We start from the raw sequence: 19,556 nt of genomic DNA, 5'->3' as shown, positions 1-19,556 counted from the left end.
AACATTATCTGCGCCATCTTGCCTCTTCCCCTGATGCCACACTTTTTGTCGTGCGCACCCGCCATTTTTAGGTGCCTCGATCAGAACAACCCTTTTTTTGCATGCCACTGACCCCCGGCATAGCCCTCCTCCCTCACAAAGCCCGCACTCTGACAAACCCCCCGCTCGCACATGCCTTGGGTCATAAACCCCTCTTCAGCGCAGCGTTGCCTCAGAACCCCATCCTGTTCCCAGCGCGACACCTCCCTTCATTCCTTTCATGGTCCCAGGCCCTTTTGATGCAAACCCCTTTTCCTGTGTGCCCGTTTGTCCTCCTCGTTCCCAGGCCGACACCTAGCCCTGCCGATACTGTTTATTGCCCCTCCCCGTACAGTAGAAAGCTTCCCTCATCAAAGGACCCCCGAATCGATCAAAGCCCCCACCCTATGAGATCCGATCAAACCCCCACATTCCATGAATCGGCGGAATGTCCAGCTGCGCGATAATCATCACCTGTTGTGACCGGGGTGGGACTTCTGCTGTATACGTGTGTGGGAACGGGCTTGAAGCGGGGGTTCCGAGAATGTCTTTCCGTACATCAAAGCATTGCCATGAATATGTAATATGTAATAAAGTAATAAACCTGTGTATAAGAGGCCAGGCCTCAGAGATGCGGGTAGAGCACCTCATGACGATACCTGCTGTCTGAATTGTTGTGTTCTCCTCCGGAGAGAATAAACCTTGTTTCCTGCCTTCCCGTCTCCAGCGCCTGCCTCTTCATTGATTAATAATTCGTGGGTTAAAGAGGCGATACCGCCGGGCAAATATCGATTGTCCCCGACCTAGATTCAACAATGGCCACACCACAGATTTGTAAATATAACTGGCCTTTGAAGTTGAAAAAATTGTTTTTTACACAAATAGTAGCCAGTGACACAAGAAAATCTGTAGGTACTTGGTGTGGACGTTCCCTCTGTTCTAATACGCATCTCATTACTGCAATAGCCTCATTTTGGGGGATATTAGTATACAATGATTCGATATCGAATGATACTAATAGTTGGTTGTCACAGTTAAAAGGCCGATCCTCTATTTTTGTTATAAAGTCCATAGTGTCCTTTATATACGATTGGGTTTCTTTGACCAATGGGATAAGAAAAAAAGTCTATATATTTTGCCAATGGTTCTAACATAGAACCACAGGCCGATACTAAGGGCCTTCCCGGAGGATCGATTGTGGATTTGTGCACTTTAGGCAATACATATATGTTTGGTACTTTATTCTGTTCTGAATTGAGGTAATTGAATTCCTTTTGACATAACCATCCTTGTTATAAGCCTTCCGTTGTTATGTTTAGAATTTTTTCTTTTAACCTCCCTGTCGGATCACCATCTAATTTTCTATAATGATTTGCATTAGATAGTTGTCTATTCACCTCTTGGTCATATTTGTCGATATCCCAAAGGACAATTCCCCCACCTTTATCCGCCGGTTAGATTACCAACGACGGATTATCTGAGAGATTTTTAAGGGCTATTTTTTCTGCCTTATCACAGTTAGAGTTGAAATGAATTTTCTTAGATTGTAGTTCATCCAATTCCCTAAGCACCACATCCTCAAATACTAAAATTTCTGGTAGTAGTAATACACTTTCTGGGACAAACTTAGACTTGTTCTTCAAACCACTAATGTTGTTTGACTCATTTGATTCTCTTTCTAAAAAGAAAGCTTTTAATCGAATCTTTCTGAGAAAAGTCAAAATCTCTTTTTTGGTCTCAATAGGGTTTTGTAAGGCTGACGGAACAAAGGACAATCCTTTTGATAAAATGGAAATTTCTGCTTCAGTGGGGGTGTAATTGGAGAGATTATAAATTGGTATCGTATTCAATTTATTACTATCCCTTGTCCTATTCACCGTCTGTATGTTTTCTTGCGTGTTCTGAATGGTTCGTTCTCTTGAATCGGATATGGGTCGGGTTGTGGAAACTGACCTGGGGGTGGAAAGTGCCCTATCTGTTGGTTGTATCCTCTCCATCTCGAACCTCCTCCCCTTGGTCGAATTCTGCCTCTGTTTAGAAAAGGTGGGAAGGATCTGGGGTATTGGGGATACTGGTAATAGCCACCCGATGGTCCTTGATCTGAGTCCGAGGAGCTCTCTGAGAAAGTAATGAATTTATTTCTTGATCTCCCTCTATATTGTAAGTTCAGAGCACTAGGATTGTTGTTCGCAAAAAAGTCTTCTTTTAGATACGGGTATACCTCAGCTAATTTAAAGCTTTTTATATCTCGTCCTACTTTATTGATTTTTAAATTAGTGTTATGTGCTGTAAAATCTGCAAGGGTTTTTTCGACTGCCTCCAATAATTGTTTGGCATCTGTAATCGTGGAATCATCCAATATTTCTTTTTCTAATGCTTCAATTTCTTTTAATTCCTCCTCATTTAGTCTTAATGCGGTTTCTACTGACAAGACCATCCAATCAATGGAACATTTTGTTCCTGCCCTCCAAATCTATTTAGATAGGTTTTGTCTGTAATAAAGATGACGGGTATATTCTTGACCTGAAGTCCTACTGGGATTGTTTTACTTTTAAGATGTTCCGACAGTACATTAGCATGTAATTGGGTTCTGATATTTTTCTTTTTTCATTGTTTCAACTTTCCAATTTTGTCCAAGTTAGTAGTTTGTGAAATAGCTTGATTACCACTTAGACGTGATGGTGTCCTTTGTAGAATAGCATCAATTTTCTCAGTGCTGTAACTAACCGTTACTGGTTCTGACATTGCCCAGAAATCATGTAGAATTTTTTTTTAAACTCAAGAAATTTGAAAAAAATTCAAAAATTATATTCAAAATAGTATATACATCCCTGACTCCTAACATACGTAGCTTAGCAAATAAATCACTAACATATATACATTTATCATAGAGTGCACTCTATTAGGATACCTGGGAAGAGAAATAACCAAAGTACCTTTACTCTGGTCTGGTGAATCCACTAGGACTCCAGTAAAGCAATCTGAACTGCACAACCTCACACTTAACCAAGTGTAACAAAATACTTCTTCAAAAATAGGGGAAAACCCGGTAAACCTTTGGCATCTGGGTAAATAAAGTTATATATCAAAAAACACATTTTTTTTATATATAACTTTATTTACCCAGATGCCAAAGGTTTACCGGGTTTTCCCCTATTTTCGAAGAACCAATGGCAATGAAGGGCTTTAAAACAGAAAGCCCAGCGTCAGGCGTCACGTTAAGAAAGTTGATTTACTGCCTGTCTTCCGTCTCCTGCTTTAGGGCGAGGCAGGGCAGGTAGCCTGAAACAGACAACCCAGACTTAAATGCATCAATTCATTTTGAGATACAATTGTATCTCTAAATAGATCGATCTATTTTACATTTTTGTAATGTAAATGTGTAGGAATTTTCAGAGGGGCGCAGCCCCATAGCCCTAATGGAAAAAACACCCATGGTCACTAGAGCTATTACCGGAAACATTCATTATACCCTGCCTAAAGGTCAGAACCTGCTCTGCACTAGATCAAGCAGTAGGGAATACTGGCTGGTGGAACGGCTACAGAACCTGGAAAATTAAGAAGAAAGGATTATGTTACTTAACTTGTAAGCATCTGTTTGTGGCATGTAGTGTTGTAGCTTAACATGCTCTGCATACTCCTGACATATAGTGCTGGGTCTGGATTTGTACAAGTAGTTTTTCTTCAAAGAAGTCTCTCGAGCCACAAGGTAAAGTGACTCCCCCTCTTGGTGATACTGTGCATGGGCATCGACTCCACTGTTAGATTGTTTTACTGCAGTCGGGTGAGAATGGAGATTGAGTATTATTAAAAACATGACCTTGCATATTGATAGTGTAACTAGGTACAGCAACGGCCACAGATGTCCGGGAGGAGGGCAGGCGCATGTGAATCTACAGCACTACATACCACGTACAAATGCTGACCGGTTAGGTCCATTCAATGGCATGTTTGGCTGTAGATGCACATTCTCTGCATAGACTATAATGCGGTGTCTGTAGGAAAGTACTCCTTTAGGCATGGTTACCCCCCCCCACACAATCTGTGCCAGACTTTGATGCATCTTTGACTGAATGTGCACTGGGTTTCTGCTAACCAGGTTCCCAGTGCCTGTGTTCTTTCCCAAAACTGTACCTTTGTTTCCACAATTGGCACACAGAGGGTGGGGCATCCTTAGGAAGCCATAATTTTGGTGGAAACCGAATGTCTCTTAGTAAGCTGAGCAGGGACATGGGTACTCGCACCATGTTATCCTGAAGGCAAGTCCTGTATCTGGAGGCCAGGCTCTATTTCAGATGTGGAGTTTGAACTGTAAAAGGACTATTCCTCTGGTGCAGAAGCCTGGTGCAGTTCCTGCTCCTGTCTGTTTGACATTGTGTTGGCCAAAGATGTCGGATGTCTCTTTCAGATCTCTGCGCTGCATCTCTTTCTGACGCACCAGACGGTCCTGCCACGTTTTCTTTGATTGAAAAGTTCAACAGGCCTCAGTTTTCCTCATTGTAGTCAGGAGAGAGACACAGGTTGCAAACCTGATGGTCTGAATGCGGGTATTTTGCGTGACAGTTGGGACAGAACCGAAATGGAGTTCGGCCCATCAGCAATACATTGTTGGTGGAATCCGATGGAAAAGGCTCTAATAGGGGAGGCCCAAAAGCCTCGACTGGACAACGTTGAAACGACGATCGAGGGATTGCTTCTGTTTTCGAAAGGCACTGTGAGCGAAAACAATATCGATAAGTAAAGACGTGAACAACGAACTGAAGACAGCCCGAAAGCGGTCTCGAACCGGAGTGCTGGAGAAATCGTCCTAACGTGATGGTGGGAAGAAAATCTAATAATGGAATCTATGCCCATGTGAAATATCACTAAGGAGAGGAGTCACTTTACCACATGACTCAAGAGACTTCTTCGAAGAAAAACAACTTGCATACATCTAGACACAACACTATATGGCAGGAGTATGCAGAGCATGTGCATCTAGAGCCACACATGCCACTGAACATGATGTTCCCTAAAATTCTTACCATGAAAATGTCTATGGGCCGCCACGCTGTGCTTCTTATGCTTCCTGGACAAAGAATGGCTTCAAGACAAGAGTGGGTCTGTGTGTTCCTTCTAGAACAGGAACAAGATTTGCACTTTATAAGAAGCCGCCTCTTTTTGGTTTCTATCTTTCAAATGATCTTTGAGTGGACTAGAGCCCCTAATGAGCAAGAAGTGGTGTTGTGAAAATGGCCCAGACACCACAAGCAATGAGAGTGTGGACCAGTGACTGAAACTGATTGATGACACTTGGAGCAGCCTAAAGACTTTGGTGGGGGGGTGGGCGGGGCATTGTCTCGAAACAGCAAAAAACAACTTGTCAAATATCAAAAGAAAACAGACTAAACCTCAGTGGCTCTAAATATATTGATGAAAAAGTGGAGAAAAAAAAACCCGGATCACCAGAAACCAGGTGTTCTTTATGCAAGTGGGAAGTAACTTTTGATGGAGTCACACACCTTGATCTAGTACATCACTCAGTGACCTTATGTAGCTATGAAAAAGTCTGTGGATTCAGTCTGGCACCCTTAAGAGGGTTTCAGTAAAGGAAACTGCATAAGTAAGCATCCATTAGAACAAGACTTTAGTGGGCTATCCTAGCTTTAAGGATGTGGCACATAATTAATGATGTGCTGTGTACAAGATTCAACTTGAGCTAAAATTGAGTCGATCAGAGCACTATATTGCTGCTTTGTGGAATCACAAGAGATCTTCAACTCAGTTAAAGGCAGACTAAGATGATTGTACTTTCGGTCTGGATTTGTAGCAGTTATTCAACAATTACACAATGCTAAGTTAACTGGCTGAAGTCGAAGGTTTAGAAATTGTAAAACTCACCTCAAAGGTAGCCATTAAAAATTAGCTGAAGGAGGGCTGCTTACTGGCCACAAAATTTTTCTTTCATTAAATACTTTATTGTGTTATAACAGTGACAGGAGGAGCACCAATTACATGGTCCATAGCACATTTTCCAAAAACATTTCAACTATCTTGACAGTGAAACGCTAAGCCTTATGAGAAGACAAATTGTATATAGCACAGCACGGTTTAGAACATGCAAAATTAGACAGTCCCACTCCAGCTCATATCCACCTCTCATAGTAGGGCTACCAGAAAGCGGCACATCACCACTGGCTTACAAGGGCACAATCTCGGGGTATCTCACCCGCTCCCTCATACACATAGTACCCTGTGAGAGCAAGCCGGAACCCCGCACGCCATACCAGGAACGGTAAATTACAGAGTCATGTATTACTTGACCGTCTGTCACCCGGGGGGTCCCCGTCAATCCGACTGTCTGGCCTGATACATAGTATACAGTGCCCAAAAATTCTTAGGTCTATTGCGGGGGGTAGGAGATTATTGGCCACAACCTTATTCACCATAGTTATTGGAACCCCACTCACAGGTATGTATCCACTTATGTTATTCCAAAAAATGCGTAATAGTCATGTAGGGGTACCCTGTTTGAAGATGATCTGGCAATTTAAAACTTTCACCCTAACTGGATTTATTGAGAAACAGATGTCCTTCAAAAGCTTTGCACCTGCAACTTATAATTAACGTTGTCAAAAGAAAAGTAATAATTAGAGAAAACATGACCTGGTCTTGAACGATGGTTAGAGAACAAACTTGTTGGCTGACATTTAAGGGATCTCTACCATAGGTCAGCAACTTTGGGTAAGTTAGAGCTGAATCTGGCATGATGTAGGCAGATTTAATAACGCTCAATGCCATATAATAGCGGATTCTCAATTTCCCTGGCTTACTAAAGCCATGTAGGGAAGGAAAGGATTATGCTATTGATGTTACAGATGAGTTAGATGTTAGCCCTGGACAACTCCTTTTTTGTAAACAAACTTTATTGGGTTTTGCACCGATAATCAAGTGTATTCATATTTAGTCATCCTGTTAGATTAATCAGCTTCTAAATCTAGTGGTTCTGCCCAGTCTTTATTTAAGTTATAGGCAAGAAAACTGCCTTAAGTTCTGAAACGCAATAGATAAGCTTATTTTATAAACATGTGAATCTCCAGAATAAAAGCTCCGTCTGTCTAATGAAGAATTACTTTGGGAACCTAATTGTCTGGAAAATCTTCAAAGAGTTCCTGTGTGTAAAACTGCAGAGGAAACCTTTTTATCTTAAACCCACACCACTTGTTTTTACAACCAAAGTTCATAAAATATCAGGTGAGATATCGACACATAGCAACCGTGCTGTTGGGTCAGAAGGGTTATTTTGGTGTATCTATTATTTTGGGGAAAATTCTGCTGTATGTAAAGTCTAATAATTTAAATTTCACATTCATATTATGAATACTGCACTGTTGAACTGTATTTTTTGTTAGGTTTCTTTTTATAGAGATAAACAATAAAATAATTTGATTTGAATTCATTGTTTTGAGGATGGGAAAGTTACAGTGGATCCCATGTTTTGCTTGCTAGCTTTGAGTAAAATCCACAATTGTTATGCAAATCCAATTTGTACAAGCTGGTTACTGAGTAGGAGCACAAGTTATAGTTTGTTAAGAAAACCGGTGGTGCTACCAATATATATATAATGTCTTCAAGTCAAACTTTCAATCTGCTATGCATTTTGTTGCATCTTTAATTTTTCTGTGTACACATTTTGGTGCCTCGCAGAGTATTGCTCACAATGTTTGAAACTTATACTTCCAAGTGGCTTGGCATAGCTGTTAGTAGTAATCAATGTACTGAAATGTGCCCATCATGCCACTAAAAGGGGATCAATGATTTCATGATACAAACCATACAGAGGTTTAATACTGCTCGTATTTTATACTATTACTCACTACAGTTTCTGCTTTGTTTCAATTCTTTGAGTTACTGCACCTTTCTTCACAATGGTCTCAGGATTTGTCACAAGAGTGTTCTTATGGGTGGTATCTTGCAAATTCCATTTGAGTTAATCAAATTAATTCAATCAACAAACAACTTCAAAACACATTATCTTTTTAAGATCATAGAAATAAATAATTTCAAAACCTAGTGAAAGAAACATATCTGGAAACTAAAATGTGAAGAAGGATTTTTATTTTACATACTTTGAGGCAAAACAAAATATACACCATACAAAATAACTTCATAAAATATCATTCACATCAGACTGTCAGGATTTTACAGCATTTTGAGCTTCTTACAAGTTTTATGTATGGAGGTGAACAAAATACTAGTCTAAAGCTTTAGTAATAATTTATATACAGCATGAAACAAAACAGAAATAAACTGTTATTTTTCATGATTTTATTGCAAAAAAGTAGTGCAAACTATTTCATCTAGCAAGCTGTAAAACAAACTTGAAAAAGGACCCGGTTAAGTGTAATCAAAAACAACAAAGGCTCCATTTCATTGCCTGCATCTCCTTCGACAGCACAGTGTGCCCCAATGTGCGTGTTTTGGAAGCAACATTGATACACGATAGTGCACTTTTTATTTGCTGTTTAAATTGCCTGGCTGCTTTATTGCTACAGACGTAACTAGTAAGTGGTGATAATCACATTCAATAATATTATGACTGGTCATTTTTTCTGTACATGTTTCACATTTTTAGAAAAAGCAGCAACTGAACTGCTCTAAATTGCAAAATACTAAACCATCAAAATAACTTTTGTGGGCAATCAAAAGCTGCATATGCCAGCTTAAGAATGTGCTAAAAGAAGCAACAGGCAAGAAGGCATGGGAAGCACATTGCATACTGTTCATTTATCAAATGCAGTATCCTTTTTAACACTACCGTACTGAAGTAAATTTTATTCCAAATATGACAACGCAAACACAAAAAGGATACTACCTTACAACAATAACAGCTCACATGGGTCCAGAAAACAAAACAAAGTATGTAATTATATATAACAAAAATTACAAGCAGAAAACACAAAACACTGGGTATTAAGTAAAAATAAAATAAAATAAAAGTCAATGCAGCATGTTCAGGCATTTTTATTTTCTTGAGGTACCTAGAGAAATTTTACCTTTTGCCCAAAGTACTATTGTTCGCTAAAAACTCTAAGGTTCGTCCATATGATGAGCTAATCGCAGGGCATTCGTTATTGAGAAAGTGCAATAATGCTGATAAGTTTTATGCAGCATATTAAAGGATGATTAGTCTTTAAAAAATATAGCTTACATATCGACCTGATGGTGCAGTTTTATAAAAAAGTTTAACAGAGGCAATTTTGCTCGTTGGGTGCCAACAGCAAAATTCCACACATTTCCCCCCCTTTCTTCGAACATTAAAAGTCCTGCCACCAAGGAATGTCAGTAATATACTCTAAACAGGCAATCATAGTTCTGATTTAAATAAAAAATAGACTCCTACTACCTAATATATTATGGATGTAAATCATTTTCAACAAGTATTACCTAATAAATACCAATTGCAATGGTATACTTTTTATTTAACTTCTGTCCGCACAATTTGAATCTACTGGTCTGTTTTTACTGTCCTTATTTTGATCTTTTTAATGTAGAAAACTACTGCAAGGAAGAATATAAGTAAGTTTCTTGTCTTTCTAAACACCAAGGAAAATATAGCACCAGGCTATAGAACGAAAATATAAAGTGCTGATACCTCAGTTAATAGGATCAGAAACAAAGAAAGTTCAATTGAAAAACGGAATATGCAGTCCGAGCATATGAAATGACCATCCTAAACTTAGACACAGAGTTCAAGTACAAACATCATACAGTGTAGGGAAATGCTCAAGAATGGCTTACAGAATTGTCATTTTCAATGTTTTTCTTATACCCCACTTACGTTTCTCTCTAAGCACGTATATCAACAAATACGTTAAGTACATAAAAGCACGATTTAGTAGTATTTGAATATTTGCATCTGTTCTGTTTTTTAAGAAAATATTTTCCAGTCTATTTCTAAAACATTTTATTTGAGTATCATGATCAACTTGTGCCACGCACAAATTCATATATGTATACATAGTACATATATATTGCTGCTAAACTAATATTTATTATTTTGTGATTAGTTATGTCTTGTACATGATGGGACTGCTTAAAAGGCACAGAGTATATCCAGCACAAAGTCTGGAAGGCATATGGCAGCATTAACCTGCTTTGATCCTGCCTCCTGTATTTGGGCCTCTGGTCTGCATCTATCGAGACTCCAGAGGGTGCACTGCCTTATGCATAATTCCCGCCAACACTTTCCACACCACAGAATTTGAAAATAAACAGAACTATGGTTGCTATGATATTGTCTAGCACAGCAGAGTTACAGAAACAAGCCATTTGGTCACTTTCTCTGAAAACGTTCACATATTGTTTATTTCAAAATAGCACCCAACTGTTTAAATGAGGTAGTTACAAACTGTAAAGAGCTGGGTCCCCTACGCTTCGTCTGATGCCAAATTAAAATACTGAATAAAAACACTGCATAAATAGTTACAAGTGGAAATGATGGCACAAACCAAATGAATCTTGGGACAGCAGGAAGGTGGCAAACTACAATCCTAGCCATTTGCAAATAAAAAAATATTCGAAGACTTCAAAACCAATTCTCCACATCTCTAAAACAGGCAAATATTCTAACCTGCAATAGATTTTAATAGTTGGCCTATGAGCAACAAGTGGCAGCCACAGGACAGAATAGCAATCACAGTTTGAGCTACACATTCCCTTTATTTCTCATGTCAGGACTAACTTTGTTTTGATTTTTTTCTAGCGCCCTATAAATAAAGTAATTGCATTACAGAGGAAACCATTTGTTTTAAATGACCTATGTTGTGTTTCAACAGTTTTGCCTTTTTTGTTTTTAATAGATATGCAAATTCGTAATAAGCAAAATGGGTAAGCAAAACAATGACTTAAGGCTTAAAGTGGAAGCAGACCACACCAATTTGAGTAAAGGGTATCTAAACGTCTATTCAGATAAAATAGAAACTAATTTGAATATTAACCTGGTCAAGTTCTAAAACAAACCACATAGTTTCAGTAACTTTTAATGGACTATTAAACAAATAGAAAGTTTTAACTATAGATAAATGCATAGTTATATGGACATTTATTAATCAATACAAAAATGGGCTTTTAAGAGAGTGCTGCAGTTATTTCCAAAATACCACCATGAGTGCATAGCAAAGACACAAAACCAATTTCCCATGTATTCAGTACCGCTTGAAATTAGGTTTTTACTTTCCTTAAAAAATGTAAACTTTGAACAGTCAGTTTTCTTTATTCAAAATGTAATTTAAAATATATTGGTAAAAGAAAACAAAATCCATGTGTAATTTTAAAGGAACTGTTTTTTTCCTCTTTCTTTTGTAAATAAAGTATTTAAAATTAAGTGTTTTAAACCACAAGTACTTTTTTATAAGCCAACCGAAGTCTTGTCAAGAAGATAAACCTGGATGTGTAAAGTACAATCTTTCATGTTTAAACATATAACCTCTTGGCTCTCAGTTACATTTTATTGCTGAAAAACTCGGCTTTCTTGTACGGTCATGTGACGTCCCAAGCTAAGGATCGTTAATCACCTGTGATTAATTAAATGCATGTGTCACAGTCCGTTCCGTTTCACATATATTACACACAAAAAGGAACAACTATCTGCATCATGGATATGAAAGCTAACAAAAGGATATTTTACAATGTAACAAAACGGAATTTATTATAAGCACCATTAATTTAAGTAGTTTTGTTCTCAATTTATATTATATTCTCATATAATTTGCCGGTCAATAAAAAAAAAAAATCTAATATCAAAACAAATGCCAAACATAGAATTACTTGGGTTAAATTCAAGTAATTTGATAAACTGCCCCTTAAGTCACTAGAATGGTTCAGGTGCATTCTTTTTGTACGGTAGATGCTCCTCTTAGACTGATAAATACATATGAAGGGAATGTAGTATGAGATTAACGCACAACTAGGCAGCCTAATTTATCACAACTTGAATGTATTTAATAGCCCAGAATGAAACTTGGACCTGCGAGGAATGAAGGGTTAAATTACCACTACTTTAAAATGTGGTAATGTTCCTTTTTACATAAAGGTACACCTTTACATTTTAAGTATACTTTTCTTTGTAGGTTATCAAGTAAATACTAGATTATGTTCATATATACCACTATAAGGCTAGGTTCACTCAAAACCCCACCTGCAAGCAAATTAGCATCAAGACCAAAACAATAAAAGCAATGGTGCTTCAATGCAAACTGAAAATCCGGTCTGCCTAACAGGGGTCGAACAAAGACTGGGTTAGAGGCGCAACAGCCACTGATTCATATTTACTCTGCAAATATATAGACTACCTTTTCTATTTTTCTTTTGCAAAGATAACAAGCAAAAAGACAATTTACGTGTAAAATGGGTTCCATGATTTGCATTTGTATTATGGTGTTAAAACTGGCAAATTAACACACACATTCCATTCTGTACTTGAGCACTGTGAGGTAAGTAAAAGCAAATGCACTCAGCATTCAATACTCTTCAGTGCAGTATTAATGTGATTTCTATGCATAAACAGATAGTCGATTATTTCCAATATTTTAGCACCTGTACAGTGTTCTGTTTATGAATGGAAATATACTTGTAATATGCATCTGTAAATATAAATTGTTGCTCTAAACAGGATATCTACCTAAATTATACAGAGATCAGAACCTCCATCAGCACTTATTATGCTCTTTTAAAACCAGACAGCACAAGGGGAAAGTCAATGGCAACCATAATCCTATCACCCTTGCATTCTTAACAAACAGCCCTCACAGCTTTCAGTAAAAGTCTATTACAGTGCAAGACGTTTACAAGAGTGAAATATGGCACACAAGCTCTTGAAAGAAAATAGACTCAATGTCTAGAAACCTTTAACTTTCAATGACATTTTGGCTGTTGTCTTGAAGGGCTGCTTTTCAAGCACATAAATACAACTTCCTATCAGTTCATTATCTTAGAGGTAGCCGTTAACTGCACCTACTTGTTCATCCCAAAGGTAGTATTAAGTGTACATTTACAGTAATTCGGGATACCTAGTACATTCACGTCAGAAGAACAGTCAGGCTGTGTGAAAGTAAGTAGTGGAAAAGATATGGAAAGAAGTTCAAATATGACCTGGTGAGCAACATACGACAAACATTGACGATAACTTTGGGACCCAAAGAAATTAATAAATCACACTCAAGAATGCCAACTCCCACAGAACAAAATCAGTTTGGTTTTGGATTGGCACTTGTATGCATTATGATATTAATTAGCACCAATATGGATGGCTCCAATGACGTTTCCCATTGTGAAGACCAAAAAAAAGGCAATTTGGTAAATTAGAGCAATCTTTCAAACATTATCAAACTTGTTCTTCAGCTTTCCGATGCTAAGCTCAAGTAATGAAAGCTGCAAGGACAGTATTAGTCTACTAACAAATGTGAAGTGCAACAAGCAAAGACATTCACATAAAGTTTATACACAACCCCTTGGTTGCACATACCTTACAGATGTTTGCCTTAAGAAACGTAACAGACACCAGAGACAAAAGCCAGTAATCAAGGGTTCTGCTCCATTTTAAACCTCTGGTTGATCAAGAGAAAAAACGTTTGAAAATAAAAAAAGGCAGCCTGTCCCTCACAATCTAGTTGAAAATAAATATGAGACTCTCCTTCATGACTTATCTACAGGTGGGTTACCAAAATGATAAAAAAAAACAATATCACACAAGTCCATCTTCAAAACAAAGCTTAATACTGAACTGCAAAATATGGCAGTTTCCTCAAACAAAAAACTTGTATTTCTACATTTCTATGTAAACTCTACCTTAACATATTTACAGTATTTTAAAAGATACAGCAGATGCAAAATATGTCCACACAGTAAAAAGGAAGTCTTCAAAACTCAGTGCAATTATTGTTGGGTATGAATTGCAGCTCTTACAAAAAGATTGTATGCATGTGTCAAGGAGCAAGATAACACCATATAAAAGGTCAGAAAAGTACTGTGTATAAATCAGGAGAAGTCACGTAGCTGCATTAGCTAGTATGACATTTATATTACAGGGGAAGAGATTATAAGTATATGTATGCATGTATATATATATGTATATAGATGAAAGCATGTCGTTGCTTATAGTGATTGATGGTTTATGTAGAAAGCATACATGAATATTAATGTACAATTCTTTGTCTTGTGTAAGGAGGAGATGCATTGTTATGCACAACAGATTATGGCTTTCTTCTGCTGCTTCAAAAGCTTTTAGGGCCATGTCACTAAACAAGTAACTGAATGCTTACAATGAAGAATTTACATTTTGAAATTGAAACTGCTGTTTGCAAACTACTGTGTATATAATGTTAACTTTTCAAATGAGCGCAATCTTTTCCTAACATTTCTGCAGACACTGGGAAGAAACCAAATGTCATCTATTATCACTCAGACAATATCGCTACTCTACACTGAAACACGCAGCATAACAGGAAAAACTTATCTGAAGAGAGAAATAAATTAAACTTTCTCCAAGAACACATTTGTTTGAATATTTCATTGTAGATTATGTAACCTCTAATAATTAAACAGTCAAGCAAAGCCTTAAAAGTCATGGGTTTTTAAAGACGTAAACTACAAGCAGAGCCTGTGACTATTATTACAAAATAGTTTTGTTACTTGGTGTGATAACAAACACATCCATTCTAGCATTCATAATAATAGGGCCAGCAGCAATAGCAACCTGTTTGATTTACATTTAAAAAGCTATTATTCAAATTAGGCAGAAATTAACGAAAAAGTCTAGATATCCACTTCTCAAATTGGTATAATCATGGAACGTTATTAAAACATTCCAATCAATGTTTAATCATTGCTTGGAACCATATCTGACCTATTTTTTGTAATTCAGACATTTTCCTCCTTATGGTACAATAAAACTGTGTGATCAGTAGTAAAGTAGGGGTTTGTTATTGGATGAACTCATGCAATGCACATGTATAACTTTGGTTTTCAATGGGTGAAAGAAGTTTCCCTTTGAATGTCAATTGTTACTTCTCCATACACGAAAAACTGCTCAGAATAATGTATCCCTTGCTTTATGACTTGAATTAATAAGCAGATACATTACTTGAAATGATCAAAAGCAAATAAATAGAATCTGAATAAAGTAAATCATGATGTAGAATAACAAGCGAGAGTCCCACTACAGTGCAACAACTATTGTTACACTGAAGCAGTGAAGGCAGGGTATGTGCTGTACAGTATTACATATAAATGAAAAGGCAGTGTGACCTGCAAACCACAAAGTCCTGCAACAAATTTAGACTAACAGATGTGATAAATAAACTGAGGGAAACACAAACATGTTTCAATAAAATATAAAGTTCCACCCTAATCCTTTCATATTATTATTAATAATGATGCCACTATTAGTGCAATGGGTATATGGATATATGTTTCACACAGGTGGAACGTAAATGCCATTATGTAAATAAAATAGTTTGTTTAGACTTGAAAAAGACGTATATGCATCTAAAATAAATATATCTGAAATCACTAACACAAAATATGTCCACTTTTTTCATGTCATGAGGCCTGTGTAAGTAAACAGTTTGCAGTAAAACTGTCAATAATTAATTGAAGCAGTATCTGGCCAACTACAAGATTATGTCTCAAATCACCAGATTCACCCTACACTAAATTAATAGAATATCTGATTTCATGGAGTTGCATTGTTTAATTACACTTAAGAATGCTAGGATGCCTACTAGCATAATAACTCAAAATTTAGCATTCCTAAAAAGGGATAACGTAATGCCAAGAAATCCTCTATCCAGGAATGCGTGTAAATATTTAGTTGCATAAACATACATTGATTTCACACTTACCCACATCCATACACAAAACTCTTTATATCTATATGCACTTCAGCCATATTGACGAGACAAAAATAATTGTGAGCTAAATCTGACCACTACATTATTTTGTACATTTTGGAACAATATGCACTAGGAGACCGTGTAACAATAGTTTATGCCACTATGAACGATTGCTTAAGAAGTGAAATAAATGCCACAATGCATTGCCTGCTGAAACATACATTTTACATAAGACACCTAAGATCCAACAATGCATAAACCCATCCGTCAAAATGAACACTTTTAGGGTGACCAGTTATTGGGTGTCAGCATAAAAAGATCATAGATCTTACAATAGATCGACAAAGGAGTGTATTTCTTGCCTTACTTAACTTGTGCACTCCAGAGAATTAAAAACATACTCCATATCAAAAATAACCTAATGAAAGCATAAAGGAGAACACATTCCTATTCCACTTATGAGACAACTGACAGCAAGTCTGCAAAACAAACTTAGGCTGCTCTGGTTTGTACTGCGATATTATACTTATTCCTTCATTTGGAAAGAGGAATCATGGTTTACCTTAGATTTTTGTTTGTGAACGTCTTCCAAATAGTACCTGGTCTCCACAGTCAGAACTAGCAATTAGTGCCATAATGCAAGCAAACTGAAAGTCATTACAGGAGCTCAACATGGTAATGACGCTACACAGATATCGCTTAACTATCTGATCAAAGCCACTTGCATATTTCAGAATTTAAACATTAGGGTCCGCTTGACACATTTTTGCTGTAAGAAGTCAAATATATGCTTGATATGTTATTAGAATTATGATGCATACTCCTTTAGTAAATATAATAAATATAATCTAATCTCACATTAATACTGTGAAACAATGGCTACATTATTTTAAACAGTGAAAAAAAGATTGTACTGTATTTATTACCATAGACCCGTATTGTTTAAAAACTTTGGAAAGCAATTAATAGTCCAAGAAGACTATTTTTATATTTAGTTTTCAGGTTTCCCCCAATCTTTCATTTCACAACAATCTTTTAAAAATGGCACAAAATTAGTTACATTTTTGCCAACTTACACTACACTTCGGTTTAAAAACAAGTATTGGTTTTCTCTGCAGTTATATCATAGATTGTTCTATGAACTACTGCTCTGAAAGCAGCAAAATGAAAAACAAAATAGACTAAGAAGCAAACCTGCCCTTTGACACACAAAGTCCACAAACACAAGACAAAAATATTAGAAGAAATTCGCATTGCCCTTACAAATATTTCAAGACAAGTTCCAGACTTTCAAGGCTTTAACATCCAAGCTAGTGTTTTGATTTAGTAAAACGCTCACTCTGAACAAATGATTTGCTTCATTTTCGCCAACATGTTATTAGCATGTGTCCAATTTGTACTAATGGAAAACAATTATTTGATCAGCCATACACAAATAGATCGATATTTTTGCTTTTTACCCTGAGAGCCACAGCATTCAATTGTAATGACCAAAATCTTTTTTAACATTTCGTAGGAGCAGCTTTGAGTTTGGCAAACCTCTTTAATAAACAGACAAAAATAAAACTCTTGAAGGTTCTTTGTGTGTGTATGTGTGTGTGTAAACGTTCTCACAAACGCAGGACCGCAGCTCAAATAAGTCTGAAATTCTGGACGGAAGGCTTTTCTTCAGAATGAGCAGGAACTGAGCAGATGGATGAATGACACTTTTGCTGGCTGTCACTGGCGTTTGAGCAACTGTTGGTCTAAGTGCAGCTGGTCTGGCGTGAATCCACCTCCTGTACGACAGGAACTGCTGAACATTAAAACATGTCAAGCAAAGTACATGGTGCGCAGTGTGTCCTGGTGAACTTGAACTGCTTTTGCAAGTGCTTGGTGATCTCTGCCATTACTCTGGCCAGATGTGTGGCTGCCCTCAGCACTGATAAAAGAAGGGAAAATGTATAAGAGATTTAGCAATTGAATCCAGTAGCTTCATAAATTAGAGTACTATAAAAAAAATATTAGAAACATTAACAGTTTATTAGGTAATTCTTACTGGCACTGCAAATTAGAAATGTAGAATAATTTACTTGCCTTCGATTACACTGTTTCTGCTGGATACTTTAATCTCAGATTCCTCACATTTAGAATAAAGTCAGACTGGCTTCGGAAAACTTCAACAGCTAGGGGCTCTTCATTGGCTTCAAAGCACTCCGGAAGGGATGGAGCAAAGTTTCACATTAGCACCTGTACTGCACTCTGACAGTTTCTTGCCACCTTATCTTTCTGCTCCTTCAGATGCCGAATGTAGAACTGTTGGTGACAGTGTGCCGATTTCTTAACTTGGGACCTTTTCAGATGTTCGAGCTCTCCTAGAACAGGGTGATGGTAGGGCAGCGAGAGATCTGAAGTTAGAGTATCGACCAAAATGAACGTTATTAAAGGTAACTTGTTCTTCTGACAAATACTTCTAACAGCGGATTCCTCACTTTTAGGGCAGATACCAAACCAGTACCTTCCAAAGGTGGAGGGGCTGGGGAGAGGTCTCAGAACAAAAAGTCCTGCAAGACCCAGTGAGCGAAGTGACCTTCTCGTCAGATCTGGCTGAAGGCAATACTGCTTCCTAAATATTTGTACAGACACCCATGATGCAGCCTGACAGATATCAAGAACATACACCCCCCCCCATGCCAATGCTGTTGTAGTGGTCTTGGTGGCATGGGCGTAGCAGATCTTAATGCAGATAACTATCCAACTTGACAGAGTCCTCTTTTGCACCACCATTAGCTTTTTTGCACCAAGGAAGCCAACAAAGAGTCTACCTGAAAATAATTTTTTTTGGGCAATGTAAAAGCTCAACTCCCTCTTTGGATCAAGGCAACGGAGCATCTTCTCTATTGAGGGATGAGGCAGAGAGAAAAATCTCCATGCAAGGTGATTGATTGGCCAACATGTAAGAGTATCAAAAAAAGGGACAGGACACCACATGACACTTTTGTCGAAAACAGATTCCCTTTGGGATTCCTCATTGGCATACCATTCTACTCACTACCACATTCAAACTATCATTTAGTCACCAGAAAATATAGTTATAGCCAAAAGGTACCAATATAACAAACTGTTTATTAAATAGATATATTTGGTAAGTTAAAAATTGTTTAAAATACACAATATATGTTGTAGCAAACAAAAACAATATTCCACATGAATTCATTACATGTCATACAGAGAATGGAAAACATACAAACAATATTCAATTGCAAGTAAATATACACAACCCAACCAATCGTTATAGCAGGTTCACCAAATAGTAGATTTTGTTCATAGGAACCCCTAAATAACGATAGGGCAAAAGGGACCAAAAAGCAACGCGTTTCGGTGGTATCAAAGGGTCAGACCACATTCTTCAGGCTTAATAAATAATGTCTCCAAGCACTCTTATCTAATTTAAAAATGTATATAAATATATATTACAATCAAAACACAGGTAGTGAGTAGTATGGTATGCCATTGAGGAATCCCAAAGGGAATCTGTTTGACAAAAGCAACATGTAAGAGTGTCCCAAAATTAGGACAGAAACTGACCTGTTCATCAACCCCAACTTGTCCAGAAAGAAGGTAGAGTATGTTGATTGTACTGACAGCATCTGCAGCTCACTCACGCTGTGCTGATGCGATGTTAAT

The 19,556-nt window shown here is 37.3% G+C and overlaps 1 protein-coding gene across 4 annotated transcripts in view; it reads right to left on the bottom strand.

Annotated features, from left to right (window-relative positions):
* Nucleotides 1-14,831: 14,831 nt before the first annotated feature.
* Nucleotides 14,832-19,556, bottom strand: part of AGO2 (argonaute RISC catalytic component 2) — a 472,903-nt gene continuing 468,178 nt past the window's right edge. For all 4 annotated transcript variants that reach the window (XM_078686698.1, XM_078686701.1, XM_078686697.1 and 1 more), the window contains exon 19: nucleotides 14,832-17,811. In XM_078686698.1, the coding sequence (XP_078542824.1) occupies nucleotides 17,703-17,811 (109 nt within the window). In that variant the 3' untranslated portion in view covers nucleotides 14,832-17,702. The remainder of the gene's footprint in view (nucleotides 17,812-19,556) is intronic.

The sequence above is a fragment of the Lissotriton helveticus genome, chromosome 4_1, assembly GCF_964261635.1.
Source record: "Lissotriton helveticus chromosome 4_1, aLisHel1.1, whole genome shotgun sequence".
Lineage (NCBI taxonomy): Eukaryota > Metazoa > Chordata > Amphibia > Caudata > Salamandridae > Lissotriton > Lissotriton helveticus.
Note: the sequence above shows the minus strand (reverse complement) of the source record. Positions and strands in the feature narration are given on the sequence as shown.